Source organism: Narcine bancroftii, chromosome 9, assembly GCF_036971445.1.
Source record: "Narcine bancroftii isolate sNarBan1 chromosome 9, sNarBan1.hap1, whole genome shotgun sequence".
Classification (NCBI taxonomy): Eukaryota; Metazoa; Chordata; class Chondrichthyes; order Torpediniformes; family Narcinidae; genus Narcine; species Narcine bancroftii.
In genome coordinates, this window is record NC_091477.1 from 75,139,793 (window position 1) to 75,161,170 (window position 21,378).

Sequence of the window (21,378 nt, forward strand, 5' to 3'; positions counted from 1 at the left end):
ACCACAAACTTCAGCAAGGGAGCTTCTACCACAAACTTCAGCAAGGGAGCTTCTACCACAAACTTCAGCAAGTGAGCTTCTACCACAAACTTCAGCAAGTGAGCTTCTACCACAAACTTCAGCAAGGGAGCTTCTACCACAAACTTCAGCAAGGGAGCTTCTACCACAAATTTCAGCAAGTGAGCTTCTACCACAAACTTCAGCAAGGGAGTTTCTACCACAAACTTCAGCAAGGGAGCCTTTACCACAAACTTCAGCAAGGGAGCTTTTACCACAAACTTCAGCAAGTGAGCTTCTACCACTAACTTCAGCACGTGAGCTTCTACCACAAACTTCAGCAAGGGAGCTTCTACCACAAACTTCAGCAAGGGAGCTTCTACCACAAACTTCAGCAAGGGAGCTTCTACCACAAACTTCAGCAAGTGAGCTTCTACCACAAACTTCAGCAATGGAGCTTCTACCACAAACTTCAGCAAGGGAGCTTCTACCACAAACTTCAGCAAGTGAGCTTCTACCACAAACTTCAGCAATGGAGCTTCTACCACAAACTTCAGCAAGTGAGCTTCTACCACAAACTTCAGCAAGGGAGCTTCTACCACAAACTTCAGCAAGTGAGCTCCTAGCACAAACTTCAGCAATGGAGCTTCTACCACAAACTTCAGCAAGTGAGCTTCTACCACAAACTTCAGCAAGTGAGCTTCTACCACAAACTTCAGCAAGGGAGCTTCTACCACAAACTTCAGCAAGGGAGCTTCTACCACAAACTTCAGCAAGTGAGCTTCTACCACAAACTTCAGCAAGGGAGCTTCTACCACAAACTTCAGCAAGGGAGCTTCTACCACAAACTTCAGCAAGTGAGCTTCTACCACAAACTTCAGCAAGTGAGCTTCTACCACAAACTTCAGCAATGGAGCTTCTACCACAAACTTCAGCAAGTGAGCTTCTACCACAAACTTCAGCAAGTGAGCTTCTACCACAAACTTCAGCAATGGAGCTTCTACCACAAACTTCAGCAAGGGAGCTTCTACCACAAACTTCAGCAAGTGAGCTTCTACCACAAACTTCAGCAATGGAGCTTCTACCACAAACTTCAGCAAGGGAGCTTCTACCACAAACTTCAGCAAGTGAGATTCTACCACAAACTTCAGCAATGGAGCTTCTACCACAAACTTCAGCAAGTGAGCTTCTACCACAAACTTCAGCAAGGGAGCTTCTACCACAAACTTCAGCAAGTGAGCTTCTAGCACAAACTTCAGCAATGGAGCTTCTACCACAAACTTCAGCAAGTGAGCTTCTACCACAAACTTCAGCAAGTGAGCTTCTACCACAAACTTCAGCAAGGGAGCTTCTACCACAAACTTCAGCAAGGGAGCTTCTACCACAAACTTCAGCAAGTGAGCTTCTACCACAAACTTCAGCAAGGGAGCTTCTACCACAAACTTCAGCAAGGGAGCTTCTACCACAAACTTCAGCAAGTGAGCTTCTACCACAAACTTCAGCAAGTGAGCTTCTACCACAAACTTCAGCAATGGAGCTTCTACCACAAACTTCAGCAAGTGAGCTTCTACCACAAACTTCAGCAAGGGAGTTTCTACCACAAACTTCAGCAAGGGAGCCTTTACCACATACTTCAGCAAGGGAGCTTCTACCACAAACTTCAGCAAGGGAGCTTCTACCACAAACTTCAGCAAGTGAGCTTCTACCACAAACTTCAGCAAGGGAGTTTCTACCACAAACTTCAGCAAGGGAGCTTCTACCACAAACTTCAGCAAGTGAGCTTCTACCACAAACTTCAGCAAGTGAGCTTCTACCACAAACTTCAGCAATAGAGCTTCTACCACAAACTTCAGCAAGGGAGCTTCTACCACAAACTTCAGCAAGTGAGCTTCTACCACAAACTTCAGCAATGGAGCTTCTACCACAAACTTCAGCAAGTGAGCTTCTACCACAAACTTCAGCAAGGGAGCTTCTACCACAAACTTCAGCAAGGGAGCTTCTACCACAAACTTCAGCAAGGGAGCTTCTACCACAAACTTCAGCAAGTGAGCTTCTACCACAAACTTGAGCAAGTGAACTTCTACCACAAACTTCAGCAAGGGAGCTTCTACCACAAACTTCAGCAAGGGAGCTTCTACCACAAACTTCAGCAAGGGAGCTTCTACCACAAACTTCAGCAAGTGAGCTTCTACCACAAACTACAGCAAGGGAGCTTCTACCACAAACTTCAGCAAGGGAGCTTCTACCACAAACTTCAGCAAGGGAGCTTCTACCACAAACTTCAGCAAGTGAGCTTCTACCACAAACTTCAGCAAGTGAGCTTCTACCACAAACTTCAGCAAGTGAGCTTCTACCACAAACTTCAGCAATGGAGCTTCTACCACAAACTTCAGCAAGTGAGCTTCTACCACAAACTTCAGCAAGTGAGCTTCTACCACAAACTTCAGCAAGTGAGCTTCTACCGCAAACTTCAGCAAGTGAGCTTCTACCACAAACTTCAGCAAGTGAGCTTCTACCACGAACTTCAGCAAGTGAGTTTCTACCACAAACTTCAGCAAGTGAGCTTCTACCACAAACTTCAGCAAGGGAGCTTCTACCACAAACTTCAGCAAGGGAGCTTCTACCACAAACTTCAGCAAGTGAGCTTCTACCACAAACTTCAGCAAGGGAGCTTCTACCACAAACTTCAGCAAGGGAGCTTCTACCACAAACTTCAGCAAGGGAGCTTCTACCACAAACTTCAGCAAGGGAGCTTCTACCACAAACTTCAGCAAGTGAGCTTCTACCACAAACTTCAGCAAGGGAGCATCTACCACAAACTTCAGCAAGGGAGCTTCTACCACAAACTTCAGCAAGTGAGTTTCTACCACAAACTTCAGCAAGGGAGCTTCTACCACAAACTTCAGCAAGTGAGTTTCTACCACAAACTTCAGCAAGTGAGCTTCTACCACAAACTTCAGCAAGGGAGCTTCTACCACAAACTTCAGCAAGTGAGCTTCTACCACAAACTTCAGCAAGTGAGCTTCTACCACAAACTTCTTCAGCAAGTGAGCTTCTACCACAAACTTCAGCAAGGGAGCTTCTACCACAAACTTCAGCAAGTGAGCTTCTACCACAAACTTCAGCAAGTGAGCTTCTACCACAAACTTCAGCAAGTGAGCTTCTACCACAAACTTCAGCAAGGGAGCTTCTACCACAAACTTCAGCAAGTGAGCTTCTACCACAAATTTCAGCAAGTGAGCTTCTACCACAAACTTCAGCAAGGGAGCTTCTACCACAAACTTCAGCAAGGGAGTTTCTACCACAAACTTCAGCAAGTGAGCTTCTACCACAAACTTCAACAAGGGAGCTTCTACCACAAACTTCAGCAAGGGAGCTTTTACCACAAACTTCAGCAAGTGAGCTTCTACCACAAACTTCAGCAAGGGAGCTTCTACCACAAACTTCAGCAAGGGAGCTTCTACCACAAACTTCAGCAAGGGAGCTTCTACCACAAACTTCAGCAAGGGAGCTTCTACCACAAACTTCAGCAAGGGAGCTTCTAGCAAGGGAGCTTCTACCACAAACTTCAGCAAGGGAGCTTCTACCACAAACTTCAGCAAGTGAGCTTCTACCACAAACTTCTGCAAGTGAGCTTCTACCACAAACTTCAGCAAGTGAGCTTCCACCACAAACTTCAGCAAGGGAGCTTCTACCACAGACTTCAGCAAGTGAGCATCTACCACAAACTTCAGCAAGTGAGTTTCTACCACAAACTTCAGCAAGTGAGCTTCTACCACAAACTTCAGCAAGGGAGCTTCTACCACAAACTTCAGCAAGTGAGCTTCTACCACAAACTTCAGCAAGGGAGCTTCTACCACAAACTTCAGCAAGTGAGCTTCTACCACAAACTTCAGCAAGGGAGCTTCTACCACAAACTTCAGCAAGTGAGCTTCTACCACAAACTTCAGCAAGGGAGCTTCTACCACAAACTTCAGCAAGTGAGCTTCTACCACAAACTTCAGCAAGGGAGCTTCTACCACAAACTTCAGCAAGGGAGCTTCTACCACAAATTTCAGCAAGTGAGCTTCTACCACAAACTTCAGCAAGGGAGTTTCTACCACAAACTTCAGCAAGGGAGCCTTTACCACAAACTTCAGCAAGGGAGCTTTTAACACAAACTTCAGCAAGTGAGCTTCTACCACTAACTTCAGCAAGGGAGCTTCTACCACAAACTTCAGCAAGTGAGCTTCTACCACAAACTTCTTCAGCAAGTGAGCTTCTACCACAAACTTCAGCAAGGGAGCTTCTACCACAAACTTCAGCAAGGGAGTTTCTACCACAAACTTCAGCAAGGGAGCTTCTACCACAAACTTCAGCAAGTGAGCTTCTACCACAAACTTCAGCAAGTGAGCTTCTACCACAAACTTCTTCAGCAAGTGAGCTTCTACCACAAACTTCAGCAAGGGAGCTTCTACCACAAACTTCAGCAAGGGAGCTTCTACCACAAACTTCAGCAAGGGAGCTTCTACCACAATCTTCAGCAAGTGAGCTTCTACCACAAACTTCAGCAAGTGAGCTTCTACCACAAACTTCAGCAAGGGAGCTTCTACCACAAACTTCAGCAAGTGAGCTTCTACCACAAATTTCAGCAAGTGAGCTTCTACCACAAACTTCAGCAAGGGAGCTTCTACCACAAACTTCAGCAAGGGAGTTTCTACCACAAACTTCAGCAAGTGAGCTTCTACCACAAACTTCAACAAGGGAGCTTCTACCATAAACTTCAGCAAGGGAGCTTTTACCACAAACTTCAGCAAGTGAGCTTCGACCTCAAACTTCAGCAAGTGAGCTTCTACCACAAACTTCAGCAAGGGAGCTTCTACCACAAACTTCAGCAAGGGAGCTTCTACCACAAACTTCAGCAAGGGAGCTTCCACCACAAACTTCAGCAAGGGAGCTTCTACCACAAACTTCAGCAAGGGAGCTTCTAGCAAGGGAGCTTCTACCACAAACTTCAGCAAGGGAGCTTCTACCACTAACTTCAGCAAGGGAGCTTCTACCACAAACTTCAGCAAGTGAGCTTCTACCACAAACTTCTTCAGCAAGTGAGCTTCTACCACAAATTTCAGCAAGGGAGCTTTTAACACAAACTTCAGCAAGTGAGCTTCTACCACTAACTTCAGCAAGGGAGCTTCTACCACAAACTTCAGCAAGTGAGCTTCTACCACAAACTTCTTCAGCAAGTGAGCTTCTACCACAAACTTCAGCAAGGGAGCTTCTACCACAAACTTCAGCAAGGGAGTTTCTACCACAAACTTCAGCAAGGGAGCTTCTACCACAAACTTCAGCAAGTGAGCTTCTACCACAAACTTCAGCAAGTGAGCTTCTACCACAAACTTCTTCAGCAAGTGAGCTTCTACCACAAACTTCAGCAAGGGAGCTTCTACCACAAACTTCAGCAAGGGAGCTTCTACCACAAACTTCAGCAAGGGAGCTTCTACCACAAACTTCAGCAAGTGAGCTTCTACCACAAACTTCAGCAAGTGAGCTTCTACCACAAACTTCAGCAAGGGAGCTTCTACCACTAACTTCAGATAGTGAGCTTCTACCACAAATTTCAGCAAGTGAGCTTCTACCACAAACTTCAGCAAGGGAGCTTCTACCACAAACTTCAGCAAGGGAGTTTCTACCACAAACTTCAGCAAGTGAGCTTCTACCACAAACTTCAACAAGGGAGCTTCTACCATAAACTTCAGCAAGGGAGCTTTTACCACAAACTTCAGCAAGTGAGCTTCTACCACAAACTTCAGCAAGTGAGCTTCTACCACTAACTTCAGCAAGGGAGCTTCTACCACAAACTTCAGCAAGGGAGCTTCTACCACAAACTTCAGCAAGGGAGCTTCTACCACAAACTTCAGCAAGTGAGCTTCTACCACAAACTTCAGCAAGTGAGCTTCTACCACAAACTTCAGCAATAGAGCTTCTACCACAAACTTCAGCAAGGGAGCTTCTACCACAAACTTCAGCAAGTGAGCTTCTACCACAAACTTCAGCAATGGAGCTTCTACCACAAACTTCAGCAAGTGAGCTTCTACCACAAACTTCAGCAAGGGAGCTTCTACCACAAACTTCAGCAAGGGAGCTTCTACCACAAACTTCAGCAAGGGAGCTTCTACCACAAACTTCAGCAAGTGAGCTTCTACCACAAACTTGAGCAAGTGAACTTCTACCACAAACTTCAGCAAGGGAGCTTCTACCACAAACTTCAGCAAGGGAGCTTCTACCACAAACTTCAGCAAGGGAGCTTCTACCACAAACTTCAGCAAGTGAGCTTCTACCACAAACTACAGCAAGGGAGCTTCTACCACAAACTTCAGCAAGGGAGCTTCTACCACAAACTTCAGCAAGGGAGCTTCTACCACAAACTTCAGCAAGTGAGCTTCTACCACAAACTTCAGCAAGTGAGCTTCTACCACAAACTTCAGCAAGTGAGCTTCTACCACAAACTTCAGCAATGGAGCTTCTACCACAAACTTCAGCAAGTGAGCTTCTACCACAAACTTCAGCAAGTGAGCTTCTACCACAAACTTCAGCAAGTGAGCTTCTACCGCAAACTTCAGCAAGTGAGCTTCTACCACAAACTTCAGCAAGTGAGCTTCTACCACGAACTTCAGCAAGTGAGTTTCTACCACAAACTTCAGCAAGTGAGCTTCTACCACAAACTTCAGCAAGGGAGCTTCTACCACAAACTTCAGCAAGGGAGCTTCTACCACAAACTTCAGCAAGTGAGCTTCTACCACAAACTTCAGCAAGGGAGCTTCTACCACAAACTTCAGCAAGGGAGCTTCTACCACAAACTTCAGCAAGGGAGCTTCTACCACAAACTTCAGCAAGGGAGCTTCTACCACAAACTTCAGCAAGTGAGCTTCTACCACAAACTTCAGCAAGGGAGCATCTACCACAAACTTCAGCAAGGGAGCTTCTACCACAAACTTCAGCAAGTGAGTTTCTACCACAAACTTCAGCAAGGGAGCTTCTACCACAAACTTCAGCAAGTGAGTTTCTACCACAAACTTCAGCAAGTGAGCTTCTACCACAAACTTCAGCAAGGGAGCTTCTACCACAAACTTCAGCAAGTGAGCTTCTACCACAAACTTCAGCAAGTGAGCTTCTACCACAAACTTCTTCAGCAAGTGAGCTTCTACCACAAACTTCAGCAAGTGAGCTTCTACCACAAACTTCTTCAGCAAGTGAGCTTCTACCACAAACTTCAGCAAGGGAGCTTCTACCACAAACTTCAGCAAGTGAGCTTCTACCACAAACTTCAGCAAGTGAGCTTCTACCACAAACTTCTTCAGCAAGTGAGCTTCTACCACAAACTTCAGCAAGGGAGCTTCTACCACAAACTTCAGCAAGTGAGCTTCTACCACAAACTTCAGCAAGGGAGCTTCTACCACAAACTTCAGCAAGTGAGCTTCTACCACAAACTTCAGCAAGTGAGCTTCTACCACAAACTTCAGCAAGTGAGCTTCTACCACAAACTTCAGCAAGGGAGCTTCTACCACAAACTTCAGCAAGTGAGCTTCTACCACAAATTTCAGCAAGTGAGCTTCTACCACAAACTTCAGCAAGGGAGCTTCTACCACAAACTTCAGCAAGGGAGTTTCTACCACAAACTTCAGCAAGTGAGCTTCTACCACAAACTTCAACAAGGGAGCTTCTACCACAAACTTCAGCAAGGGAGCTTTTACCACAAACTTCAGCAAGTGAGCTTCTACCACAAACTTCAGCAAGGGAGCTTCTACCACAAACTTCAGCAAGGGAGCTTCTACCACAAACTTCAGCAAGGGAGCTTCTACCACAAACTTCAGCAAGGGAGCTTCTACCACAAACTTCAGCAAGGGAGCTTCTAGCAAGGGAGCTTCTACCACAAACTTCAGCAAGGGAGCTTCTACCACAAACTTCAGCAAGTGAGCTTCTACCACAAACTTCTGCAAGTGAGCTTCTACCACAAACTTCAGCAAGTGAGCTTCCACCACAAACTTCAGCAAGGGAGCTTCTACCACAGACTTCAGCAAGTGAGCTTCTACCACAAACTTCAGCAAGTGAGTTTCTACCACAAACTTCAGCAAGTGAGCTTCTACCACAAACTTCAGCAAGGGAGCTTCTACCACAAACTTCAGCAAGTGAGCTTCTACCACAAACTTCAGCAAGGGAGCTTCTACCACAAACTTCAGCAAGTGAGCTTCTACCACAAACTTCAGCAAGGGAGCTTCTACCACAAACTTCAGCAAGTGAGCTTCTACCACAAACTTCAGCAAGGGAGCTTCTACCACAAACTTCAGCAAGTGAGCTTCTACCACAAACTTCAGCAAGGGAGCTTCTACCACAAACTTCAGCAAGGGAGCTTCTACCACAAATTTCAGCAAGTGAGCTTCTACCACAAACTTCAGCAAGGGAGTTTCTACCACAAACTTCAGCAAGGGAGCCTTTACCACAAACTTCAGCAAGGGAGCTTTTAACACAAACTTCAGCAAGTGAGCTTCTACCACTAACTTCAGCAAGGGAGCTTCTACCACAAACTTCAGCAAGTGAGCTTCTACCACAAACTTCTTCAGCAAGTGAGCTTCTACCACAAACTTCAGCAAGGGAGCTTCTACCACAAACTTCAGCAAGGGAGTTTCTACCACAAACTTCAGCAAGGGAGCTTCTACCACAAACTTCAGCAAGTGAGCTTCTACCACAAACTTCAGCAAGTGAGCTTCTACCACAAACTTCTTCAGCAAGTGAGCTTCTACCACAAACTTCAGCAAGGGAGCTTCTACCACAAACTTCAGCAAGGGAGCTTCTACCACAAACTTCAGCAAGGGAGCTTCTACCACAAACTTCAGCAAGTGAGCTTCTACCACAAACTTCAGCAAGTGAGCTTCTACCACAAACTTCAGCAAGGGAGCTTCTACCACAAACTTCAGCAAGTGAGCTTCTACCACAAATTTCAGCAAGTGAGCTTCTACCACAAACTTCAGCAAGGGAGCTTCTACCACAAACTTCAGCAAGGGAGTTTCTACCACAAACTTCAGCAAGTGAGCTTCTACCACAAACTTCAACAAGGGAGCTTCTACCATAAACTTCAGCAAGGGAGCTTTTACCACAAACTTCAGCAAGTGAGCTTCGACCTCAAACTTCAGCAAGTGAGCTTCTACCACAAACTTCAGCAAGGGAGCTTCTACCACAAACTTCAGCAAGGGAGCTTCTACCACAAACTTCAGCAAGGGAGCTTCCACCACAAACTTCAGCAAGGGAGCTTCTACCACAAACTTCAGCAAGGGAGCTTCTAGCAAGGGAGCTTCTACCACAAACTTCAGCAAGGGAGCTTCTACCACTAACTTCAGCAAGGGAGCTTCTACCACAAACTTCAGCAAGTGAGCTTCTACCACAAACTTCTTCAGCAAGTGAGCTTCTACCACAAATTTCAGCAAGGGAGCTTTTAACACAAACTTCAGCAAGTGAGCTTCTACCACTAACTTCAGCAAGGGAGCTTCTACCACAAACTTCAGCAAGTGAGCTTCTACCACAAACTTCTTCAGCAAGTGAGCTTCTACCACAAACTTCAGCAAGGGAGCTTCTACCACAAACTTCAGCAAGGGAGTTTCTACCACAAACTTCAGCAAGGGAGCTTCTACCACAAACTTCAGCAAGTGAGCTTCTACCACAAACTTCAGCAAGTGAGCTTCTACCACAAACTTCTTCAGCAAGTGAGCTTCTACCACAAACTTCAGCAAGGGAGCTTCTACCACAAACTTCAGCAAGGGAGCTTCTACCACAAACTTCAGCAAGTGAGCTTCTACCACAAACTTCAGCAAGGGAGCTTCTACCACTAACTTCAGATAGTGAGCTTCTACCACAAATTTCAGCAAGTGAGCTTCTACCACAAACTTCAGCAAGGGAGCTTCTACCACAAACTTCAGCAAGGGAGTTTCTACCACAAACTTCAGCAAGTGAGCTTCTACCACAAACTTCAACAAGGGAGCTTCTACCATAAACTTCAGCAAGGGAGCTTTTACCACAAACTTCAGCAAGTGAGCTTCTACCACAAACTTCAGCAAGTGAGCTTCTACCACTAACTTCAGCAAGGGAGCTTCTACCACAAACTTCAGCAAGGGAGCTTCTACCACAAACTTCAGCAAGGGAGCTTCTACCACAAACTTCAGCAAGGGAGCTTCTACCACAAACTTCAGCAAGGGAGCTTCTAGCAAGGGAGCTTCTACCACTAACTTCAGATAGTGAGCTTCTACCACAAACTTCAGCAAGTGAGCTTCCACCACAAACTTCAGCAAGGGAGCTTCTACCACAAACTTCAGCAAGTGAGCTTTCTAGCACAAACTTCAGCAAGTGAGTTTCTACCACAAACTTCAGCAAGTGAGCTTCTACCACAAACTTCAGCAAGGGAGCTTCTACCACAAACTTCAGCAAGTGAGCTTCTACCACAAACTTCAGCAAGGGAGCTTCTACCACAAACTTCAGCAAGTGAGCTTCTACCACAAACTTCAGCAAGGGAGCTGCTACCACAAACTTCAGCAAGTGAGCTTCTACCACAAACTTCTTCAGCAAGTGAACTTCTACCACAAATTTCTGCAAGTGAGCTTCTACCACAAACTTCAGCAAGTGAGCTTCTACCACAAACTTCAGCAAGTGAGCTTCTACCACAAACTTCAGCAAGTGAGCTTCTACCACAAACTTCTTCAGCAAGTGAGCTTCTACCACAAACTTCAGCAAGGGAGCTTCTACCACAAACTTCAGCAAGTGAGCTTCTACCACAAACTTCTGCAAGTGAGCTTCTACCACAAACTTCAGCAAGGGAGCTTCTACCACAAACTTCTGCAAGTGAGCTTCTACCACAAACTTCAGCAAGGGAGCTTCTACCACAAACTTCAGCAAGGGAGCTTCTACCACAAACTTCAGCAAGGGAGCTTCTACCACAAACTTCAGCAAGGGAGCTTCTACCACAAACTTCAGCAAGGGAGCTTCTACCACAAACTTCAGCAAGTGAGCTTCTACCACAAACTTCTGCAAGTGAGCTTCTACCACAAACTTCAGCAAGGGAGCTTCTACCACAAACTTCTGCAAGTGAGCTTCTACCACAAACTTCAGCAAGGGAGCTTCTACCACAAACTTCAGCAAGGGAGCTTCTACCACAAACTTCAGCAAGGGAGCTTCTACCACAAACTTCAGCAAGTGAGCTTCTCCCACAAACTTCAGCAAGTGAGCTTCTACCACAAACTTCAGCAAGGGAGCTTCTACCACAAACTTCAGCAAGGGAGCTTCTACCACAAATTTCAGCAAGTGAGCTTCTACCACAAACTTCAGCAAGGGAGTTTCTACCACAAACTTCAGCAAGGGAGCCTTTACCACAAACTTCAGCAAGGGAGCTTTTACCACAAACTTCAGCAAGTGAGCTTCTACCACTAACTTCAGCACGTGAGCTTCTACCACAAACTTCAGCAAGGGAGCTTCTACCACAAACTTCAGCAAGGGAGCTTCTACCACAAACTTCAGCAAGGGAGCTTCTACCACAAACTTCAGCAAGTGAGCTTCTACCACAAACTTCAGCAATGGAGCTTCTACCACAAACTTCAGCAAGGGAGCTTCTACCACAAACTTCAGCAAGTGAGCTTCTACCACAAACTTCAGCAATGGAGCTTCTACCACAAACTTCAGCAAGTGAGCTTCTACCACAAACTTCAGCAAGGGAGCTTCTACCACAAACTTCAGCAAGTGAGCTCCTAGCACAAACTTCAGCAATGGAGCTTCTACCACAAACTTCAGCAAGTGAGCTTCTACCACAAACTTCAGCAAGTGAGCTTCTACCACAAACTTCAGCAAGGGAGCTTCTACCACAAACTTCAGCAAGGGAGCTTCTACCACAAACTTCAGCAAGTGAGCTTCTACCACAAACTTCAGCAAGGGAGCTTCTACCACAAACTTCAGCAAGGGAGCTTCTACCACAAACTTCAGCAAGTGAGCTTCTACCACAAACTTCAGCAAGTGAGCTTCTACCACAAACTTCAGCAATGGAGCTTCTACCACAAACTTCAGCAAGTGAGCTTCTACCACAAACTTCAGCAAGTGAGCTTCTACCACAAACTTCAGCAATGGAGCTTCTACCACAAACTTCAGCAAGGGAGCTTCTACCACAAACTTCAGCAAGTGAGCTTCTACCACAAACTTCAGCAATGGAGCTTCTACCACAAACTTCAGCAAGGGAGCTTCTACCACAAACTTCAGCAAGTGAGATTCTACCACAAACTTCAGCAATGGAGCTTCTACCACAAACTTCAGCAAGTGAGCTTCTACCACAAACTTCAGCAATGGAGCTTCTACCACAAACTTCAGCAAGTGAGCTTCTACCACAAACTTCAGCAAGTGAGCTTCTACCACAAACTTCAGCAAGGGAGCTTCTACCACAAACTTCAGCAAGGGAGCTTCTACCACAAACTTCAGCAAGTGAGCTTCTACCACAAACTTCAGCAAGGGAGCTTCTACCACAAACTTCAGCAAGGGAGCTTCTACCACAAACTTCAGCAAGTGAGCTTCTACCACAAACTTCAGCAAGTGAGCTTCTACCACAAACTTCAGCAATGGAGCTTCTACCACAAACTTCAGCAAGTGAGCTTCTACCACAAACTTCAGCAAGGGAGCTTCTACCACAAACTTCAGCAAGGGAGCCTTTACCACATACTTCAGCAAGGGAGCTTCTACCACAAACTTCAGCAAGGGAGCTTCTACCACAAACTTCAGCAAGTGAGCTTCTACCACAAACTTCAGCAAGGGAGTTTCTTCCACAAACTTCAGCAAGGGAGCTTCTACCACAAACTTCAGCAAGTGAGCTTCTACCACAAACTTCAGCAAGTGAGCTTCTACCACAAACTTCAGCAATAGAGCTTCTACCACAAACTTCAGCAAGGGAGCTTCTACCACAAACTTCAGCAAGTGAGCTTCTACCACAAACTTCAGCAATGGAGCTTCTACCACAAACTTCAGCAAGTGAGCTTCTACCACAAACTTCAGCAAGGGAGCTTCTACCACAAACTTCAGCAAGGGAGCCTTTACCACAAACTTCAGCAAGGGAGCTTCTACCACAAACTTCAGCAAGGGAGCTTCTACCACAAACTTCAGCAAGTGAGCTCCTAGCACAAACTTCAGCAATGGAGCTTCTACCACAAACTTCAGCAAGTGAGCTTCTACCACAAACTTCAGCAAGTGAGCTTCTACCACAAACTTCAGCAAGGGAGCTTCTACCACAAACTTCAGCAAGGGAGCTTCTACCACAAACTTCAGCAAGTGAGCTTCTACCACAAACTTCAGCAAGGGAGCTTCTACCACAAACTTCAGCAAGGGAGCTTCTACCACAAACTTCAGCAAGTGAGCTTCTACCACAAACTTCAGCAAGTGAGCTTCTACCACAAACTTCAGCAATGGAGCTTCTACCACAAACTTCAGCAAGTGAGCTTCTACCACAAACTTCAGCAAGTGAGCTTCTACCACAAACTTCAGCAATGGAGCTTCTACCACAAACTTCAGCAAGGGAGCTTCTACCACAAACTTCAGCAAGTGAGCTTCTACCACAAACTTCAGCAATGGAGCTTCTACCACAAACTTCAGCAAGGGAGCTTCTACCACAAACTTCAGCAAGTGAGATTCTACCACAAACTTCAGCAATGGAGCTTCTACCACAAACTTCAGCAAGTGAGCTTCTAGCACAAACTTCAGCAATGGAGCTTCTACCACAAACTTCAGCAAGTGAGCTTCTACCACAAACTTCAGCAAGTGAGCTTCTACCACAAACTTCAGCAAGGGAGCTTCTACCACAAACTTCAGCAAGGGAGCTTCTACCACAAACTTCAGCAAGTGAGCTTCTACCACAAACTTCAGCAAGGGAGCTTCTACCACAAACTTCAGCAAGGGAGCTTCTACCACAAACTTCAGCAAGTGAGCTTCTACCACAAACTTCAGCAAGTGAGCTTCTACCACAAACTTCAGCAATGGAGCTTCTACCACAAACTTCAGCAAGTGAGCTTCTACCACAAACTTCAGCAAGGGAGCTTCTACCACAAACTTCAGCAAGGGAGCCTTTACCACATACTTCAGCAAGGGAGCTTCTACCACAAACTTCAGCAAGGGAGCTTCTACCACAAACTTCAGCAAGTGAGCTTCTACCACAAACTTCAGCAAGGGAGTTTCTTCCACAAACTTCAGCAAGGGAGCTTCTACCACAAACTTCAGCAAGTGAGCTTCTACCACAAACTTCAGCAAGTGAGCTTCTACCACAAACTTCAGCAATAGAGCTTCTACCACAAACTTCAGCAAGGGAGCTTCTACCACAAACTTCAGCAAGTGAGCTTCTACCACAAACTTCAGCAATGGAGCTTCTACCACAAACTTCAGCAAGTGAGCTTCTACCACAAACTTCAGCAAGGGAGCTTCTACCACAAACTTCAGCAAGGGAGCCTTTACCACAAACTTCAGCAAGGGAGCTTCTACCACAAACTTCAGCAAGGGAGCTTCTACCACAAACTTCAGCAAGTGAGCTTCTACCACAAACTTCAGCAAGTGAGCTTCTACCACAAACTTCTTCAGCAAGTGAGCTTCTACCACAAACTTCAGCAAGTGAGCTTCTACCACAAACTTCAGCAAGGGAGCTTCTGCCACAAACTTCTGCAAGGGAGCTTCTACCACAAACTTCAGCAAGTGAGTTTCTACCACAAACTTCAGCAAGTGAGCTTCTACCACAAACTTCAGCAAGGGAGCCTTTACCACAAACTTCAGCAAGGGAGCCTTTCCCACAAACTTCAGCAAGGGAGCTTTTACCACAAACTTCAGCAAGGGAGCTTCTACCACAAACTTCAGCAAGGGAGCTTCTACCACAAACTTCAGAAAGGGAGCTTCTACCACAAACTTCAGCAATGGAGCCTTTACCACAAACTTCAGCAAGGGAGCTTCTACCACAAACTTCAGCAAGGGAGCTTCTACCACAAACTTCAGCAAGTGAGTTTCTACCACAAACTTCAGCAAGTGAGCTTCTACCACAAACTTCAGCAAGTGAGCTTCTACCACAAACTTCAGCAAGGGAGCTTCTACCACAAACTTCAGCAAGTGAGTTTCTACCACAAACTTCAGCAAGTGAGCTTCTACCACAAACTTCTGCAAGTGAGCTTCTACCACAAACTTCAGCAAGTGAGCTTCTACCACAAACTTCTTCAGCAAGTGAGCTTCTACCACAAACTTCTGCAAGTGAGCTTCTACCACAAACTTAAGCAAGTGAGCTTCTACCACAAACTTCTTCAGCAAGTGAGCTTCTACCACAAACTTCAGCAAGGGAGCTTCTACCACAAACTTCAGCAAGTGAGTTTCTACCACAAACTTCAGCAAGGGAGCCTTTACCACAAACTTCAGCAAGGGAGCTTTTACCACAAACTTCAGCAAGGGAGCTTCTACCACAAACTTCAGCAAGGGAGCTTCTACCACAAACTTCAGCAAGGGAGCTTCTACCACAAACTTCAGCAAGGGAGCTTCTACCACAAACTTCAGCAAGGGAGCTTCTACCACAAACTTCAGCAAGGGAGCTTCTACCACAAACTTCAGCAAGGGAGCTTCTACCACAAACTTCAGCAAGTGAGCTTCTACCACAAACTTCAGCAAGGGAGCTTCTACCACAAACTTCAGCAAGGGAGCTTCTACCACAAACTTCAGCAAGGGAGCTTCTACCACAAACTTCAGCAAGGGAGCTTCTACCACAAACTTCAGCAAGGGAGCTTCTACCACAAACTTCAGCAAGGGAGCTTCTACCACAAACTTCAGCAAGGGAGCTTCTACCACAAACTTCAGCAAGGGAGCTTCTACCACAAACTTCAGCAAGGGAGCTTCTACCACAAACTTCAGCAAGTGAGCTTCTACCACAAACTTCAGCAAGGGAGCTTCTACCACAAACTTCAGCAAGGGAGCTTCTACCACAAACTTCAGCAAGGGAGCTTCAACCACAAACTTCTTCAGCAAGTGAGCTTCTACCACAAAGTTCAGCAAGTGAGCTTCTACCACAAACTTCAGCAAGGGAGCTTCTACCACAAACTTCAGCAAGTGAGCTTCTACCACAAACTTCTTCAGCAAGTGAGCTTCTACCACAAACTTCAGCAAGGGAGCTTCTACCACAAACCTCAGCAAGTGAGCTTCTACCACAAACTTCTTCAGCAAGGGTGCTTCTACCACAAACTTCAGCAAGGGAGCTTCTACCACAAACTTCAGCAAGTGAGCTTCTACCACAAACTTCTGCAAGTGAGCTTCTACCACAAACTTCAGCAAGTGAGCTTCTACCACAAACTTCTTCAGCAAGTGAGCTTCTACCACAAACTTCAGCAAGGGAGCTTCTACCACAAACTTCAGCAAGGGAGCTTCTACCACAAACTTCAGCAAGTGAGCTTCTACCACAAACTTCAGCAAGTGAGCTTCTACCACTAACTTCTTCAGCAAGTGAGCTTCTACCACAAACTTCAGCAAGTGAGCTTCTACCACAAACTTCTTCAGCAAGTGAGCTTCTACCACAAACTTCAGCAAGGGAGCTTCTACCACAAACTTCAGCAAGGGAGCTTCTACCACAAACTTCAGCAAGTGAGTTTCTACCACAAACTTCAGCAAGTGAGCTTCTACCACAAACTTCAGCAAGGGAGCCTTTACCACAAACTTCAGCAAGGGAGCCTTTACCACAAACTTGAGCAAGGGAGCTTTTACCACAAACTTCAGCAAGTGAGCTTCTACCACAAACTTCAGCAAGGGAGCTTCTACCACAAACTTCAGCAAGGGAGCTTCTACCACAAACTTCTTCAGCAACTGAGCTTCTACCACAAACTTCAGCAATGGAGCCTTTACCACAAACTTCAGCAAGGGAGCCTTTACCACAAACTTCAGCAAGGGAGCTTCTACCACAAACTTCAGCAAGGGAGCTTCTACCACAAACTTCAGCAAGGGAGCTTCTACCACAAACTTCAGCAAGTGAGTTTCTACCACAAACTTCAGCAAGTGAGCTTCTACCACAAACTTCAGCAAGTGAGCTTCTACCACAAACTTCAGCAAGGGAGCTTCTACCACAAACTTCAGCAAGGGAGCTTCTACCACAAACTTCAGCAAGTGAGTTTCTACCACAAACTTCAGCAAGGGAGCTTCTACCACAAACTTCAGCAAGTGAGTTTCTACCACAAACTTCAGCAAGTGAGCTTCTACCACAAACTTCAGCAAGGGAGCTTCTACCACAAACTTCAGCAAGTGAGTTTCTACCACAAACTTCAGCAAGTGAGCTTCTACCACAAACTTCTTCAAGTGAGCTTCTACCACAAACTTCTGCAAGTGAGCTTCTACCACAAACTTCAGCAAGTGAGCTTCTACCACAAACTTCTTCAGCAAGTGAGCTTCTACCACAAACTTAAGCAAGTGAGCTTCTACCACAAACTTCTTCAGCAAGTGAGCTTCTACCACAAACTTCAGCAAGGGAGCTTCTACCACAAACTTCAGCAAGTGAGTTTCTACCACAAACTTCAGCAAGGGAGCCTTTACCACAAACTTCAGCAAGGGAGCCTTTACCACAAACTTCAGCAAGGGAGCTTTTACCACAAACTTCAGCAAGGGAGCTTCTACCACAAACTTCAGCAAGGGAGCTTCTACCACAAACTTCAGCAAGGGAGCTTCTACCACAAACTTCAGCAAGGGAGCTTCTACCACAAACTTCAGCAAGGGAGCTTCTACCACAAACTTCAGCAAGGGAGCTTCTACCACAAACTTCAGCAAGGGAGCTTCTACCACTAACTTCAGCAAGTGAGCTTCTACCACAAACTTCAGCAAGGGAGCTTCTACCACAAACTTCAGCAAGGGAGCTTCTACCACAAACTTCAGCAAGGGAGCTTCTACCACAAACTTCAGCAAGGGAGCTTCTACCACAAACTTCAGCAAGGGAGCTTCTACCACAAACTTCAGCAAGGGAGCTTCTACCACAAACTTCAGCAAGGGAGCTTCTACCACAAACTTCAGCAAGGGAGCTTCTACCACAAACTTCAGCAAGGGAGCTTCTACCACAAACTTCAGCAAGGGAGCTTCTACCACAAACTTCAGCAAGTGAGCTTCTACCACAAACTTCAGCAAGGGAGTTTCTACCACAAACTTCAGCAAGGGAGCTTCTACCACAAACTTCAGCAAGGGAGCTTCTACCACAAACTTCTTCAGCAAGTGAGCTTCTACCACAAACTTCAGCAAGTGAGCTTCTACCACAAACTTCAGCAAGGGAGCTTCTACCACAAACTTCAGCAAGTGAGCTTCTACCACAAACTTCTTCAGCAAGTGAGCTTCTACCACAAACTTCAGCAAGGGAGCTTCTACCACAAACCTCAGCAAGTGAGCTTCTACCACAAACTTCTTCAGCAAGGGAGCTTCTACCACAAACTTCAGCAAGTGAGCTTCTACCACAAACTTCTTCAGCAAGTGAGCTTCTACCACAAACTTCAGCAAGGGAGCTTCTACCACAAACTTCAGCAAGGGAGCTTCTACCACAAACTTCAGCAAGGGAGCTTCTACCACAAACTTCAGCAAGGGAGCTTCTACCACAAACTTCAGCAAGGGAGCTTCTACCACAAACTTCAGCAAGTGAGTTTCTACCACAAACTTCAGCAAGTGAGCTTCTACCACAAACTTCAGCAAGTGAGCTTCTACCACAAACTTCAGCAAGGGAGCTTCTACCACAAACTTCAGCAAGGGAGCTTCTACCACAAACTTCAGCAAGTGAGTTTCTACCACAAACTTCAGCAAGGGAGCTTCTACCACAAACTTCAGCAAGTGAGTTTCTACCACAAACTTCAGCAAGTGAGCTTCTACCACAAACTTCAGCAAGGGAGCTTCTACCACAAACTTCAGCAAGTGAGTTTCTACCACAAACTTCAGCAAGTGAGCTTCTACCACAAACTTCTGCAAGTGAGCTTCTACCACAAACTTCTGCAAGTGAGCTTCTACCACAAACTTCAGCAAGTGAGCTTCTACCACAAACTTCTTCAGCAAGTGAGCTTCTACCACAAACTTAAGCAAGTGAGCTTCTACCACAAACTTCTTCAGCAAGTGAGCTTCTACCACAAACTTCAGCAAGGGAGCTTCTACCACAAACTTCAGCAAGTGAGTTTCTACCACAAACTTCAGCAAGGGAGCCTTTACCACAAACTTCAGCAAGGGAGCCTTTACCACAAACTTCAGCAAGGGAGCTTTTACCACAAACTTCAGCAAGGGAGCTTCTACCACAAACTTCAGCAAGGGAGCTTCTACCACAAACTTCAGCAAGGGAGCTTCTACCACAAACTTCAGCAAGGGAGCTTCTACCACAAACTTCAGCAAGGGAGCTTCTACCACAAACTTCAGCAAGGGAGCTTCTACCACAAACTTCAGCAAGGGAGCTTCTACCACAAACTTCAGCAAGTGAGCTTCTACCACAAACTTCAGCAAGGGAGCTTCTACCACAAACTTCAGCAAGGGAGCTTCTACCACAAACTTCAGCAAGGGAGCTTCTACCACAAACTTCAGCAAGGGAGCTTCTACCACAAACTTCAGCAAGGGAGCTTCTACCACAAACTTCAGCAAGGGAGCTTCTACCACAAACTTCAGCAAGGGAGCTTCTACCACAAACTTCAGCAAGTGAGCTTCTACCACAAACTTCAGCAAGGGAGTTTCTACCACAAACTTCAGCAAGGGAGCTTCTACCACAAACTTCATCAAGGGAGCTTCTACCACAAACTTCTTCAGCAAGTGAGCTTCTACCACAAACTTCAGCAAGTGAGCTTCTACCACAAACTTCAGCAAGGGAGCTTCTACCACAAACTTCAGCAAGTGAGCTTCTACCACAAACTTCTTCAGCAAGTGAGCTTCTACCACAAACTTCAGCAAGGGAGCTTCTACCACAAACCTCAGCAAGTGAGCTTCTACCACAAACTTCTTCAGCAAGGGAGCTTCTACCACAAACTTCAGCAAGGGAGCTTCTACCACAAACTTCAGCAAGTGAGCTTCTACCACAAACTTCAGCAAGGGAGCTTCTACCACAAACTTCAGCAAGGGAGCTTCTACCACAAACTTCAGCAAGGGAGCTTCTACCACAAACTTCAGCAAGGGAGCTTCTACCACAAACTTCAGCAAGGGAGCTTCTACCACAAACTTCAGCAAGGGAGCTTCTACCACAAACTTCAGCAAGGGAGCTTCTACCACAAACTTCAGCAAGGGAGCTTCTACCACAAACTTCAGCAAGGGAGCTTCTACCACAAACTTCAGCAAGTGAGCTTCTTCCACACAAAGAATCAAACAGACCATACAATTAGACCTTTTCGAAAGTTCAGCGTAGTTGACATAGACCAGATGTGTGATGTAATATTATTTCTGGGTCAGTTTGCTGAATAACTTGTGCCTTTTTTTCCTCTTCAGCAATCCTGTTTGCAATATCTGTCTTTGGACCTGCCTTTGGATATTTACTTGGGTCTGTGATGTTACGTTTATTTGTGGACCTGGACAGAGTGAATCCAGGTAAGGGGGTGGCAGAGAAAGATGCTGTGCTCATTAATGGGGAGTGGAATAGCTGCTTCAGTGTGCGTTGCTATTTCATTCGCTGAAGCACAACAGAAAATATACATATATTCATATTGAGTGAATGCATATTCATGACTCAATATATTCATTCTTAATTATAATGTATCTCATTTCTTTCAAATAATGTAGAAAGAAATTAGGTCCTCTGATTTTATTCACCTATCTCATGGAAACAATAATTATAAAAGTGAAATCGGTGGAGCAACATGGAGGGCACTGTGATCAAAGTATCGTCAGGATTAGAAATACAATGGAATAGGATTGTGAGTTGTCTCAGATAATGACAATGGGTAGAGAAAGTCAGTTTCAATGCCCCAGGTGAATTGAAATGACACATCAGTAGATAATGATGTAAAGGTAGAGCAGATGGCCTGGAAGGAGGAGATGGACAAGATGCAGTCTTGATGAGATATTGGGGAAAACTGCTCTCAATACACCAAATGTGGTTTGACTAATGATGTATAAGGCCTCAACATTATATCCTTGCTTTTATATTCTAGTCTTCTTGAAATGAATGCTAACATTGCATTTGCCTTCTTACTACTGACTCAGCCTGCAAAGTTAACCTTCATGGAATCCTATACTTTCTCTGCTTTCTGAATTTTCTCCCCATTTTGGAAATAGTCTGCTTCTTTATTTCTTCAACCAAAGTGCTTGGCCATACCCATCCCTGCAGCGTATTCCATCAGCCATTTCTTTGTCCATTCTTCCAACCTCTCAAAATATCATTGCCGACACCCTGCTTAGACA

The 21,378-nt window shown here is 45.5% G+C and overlaps 1 protein-coding gene across 12 annotated transcripts in view; it reads left to right on the forward strand.

The window, feature by feature from the left end:
- The window catches only part of slco2a1 (solute carrier organic anion transporter family, member 2A1), a 123,469-nt gene that overhangs the window by 32,507 nt on the left and 69,584 nt on the right, over positions 1-21,378 (forward strand). For 11 of the 12 annotated variants that reach the window (XM_069896518.1, XM_069896526.1, XM_069896524.1 and 8 more), the window contains one exon: positions 20,467-20,565. The exons of the other annotated variant lie outside the window; for it this stretch is intronic. In XM_069896518.1, coding sequence (XP_069752619.1) covers positions 20,467-20,565 — 99 coding nt within the window. The remainder of the gene's footprint in view (positions 1-20,466; positions 20,566-21,378) is intronic. 12 annotated transcript variants of the gene reach the window in all.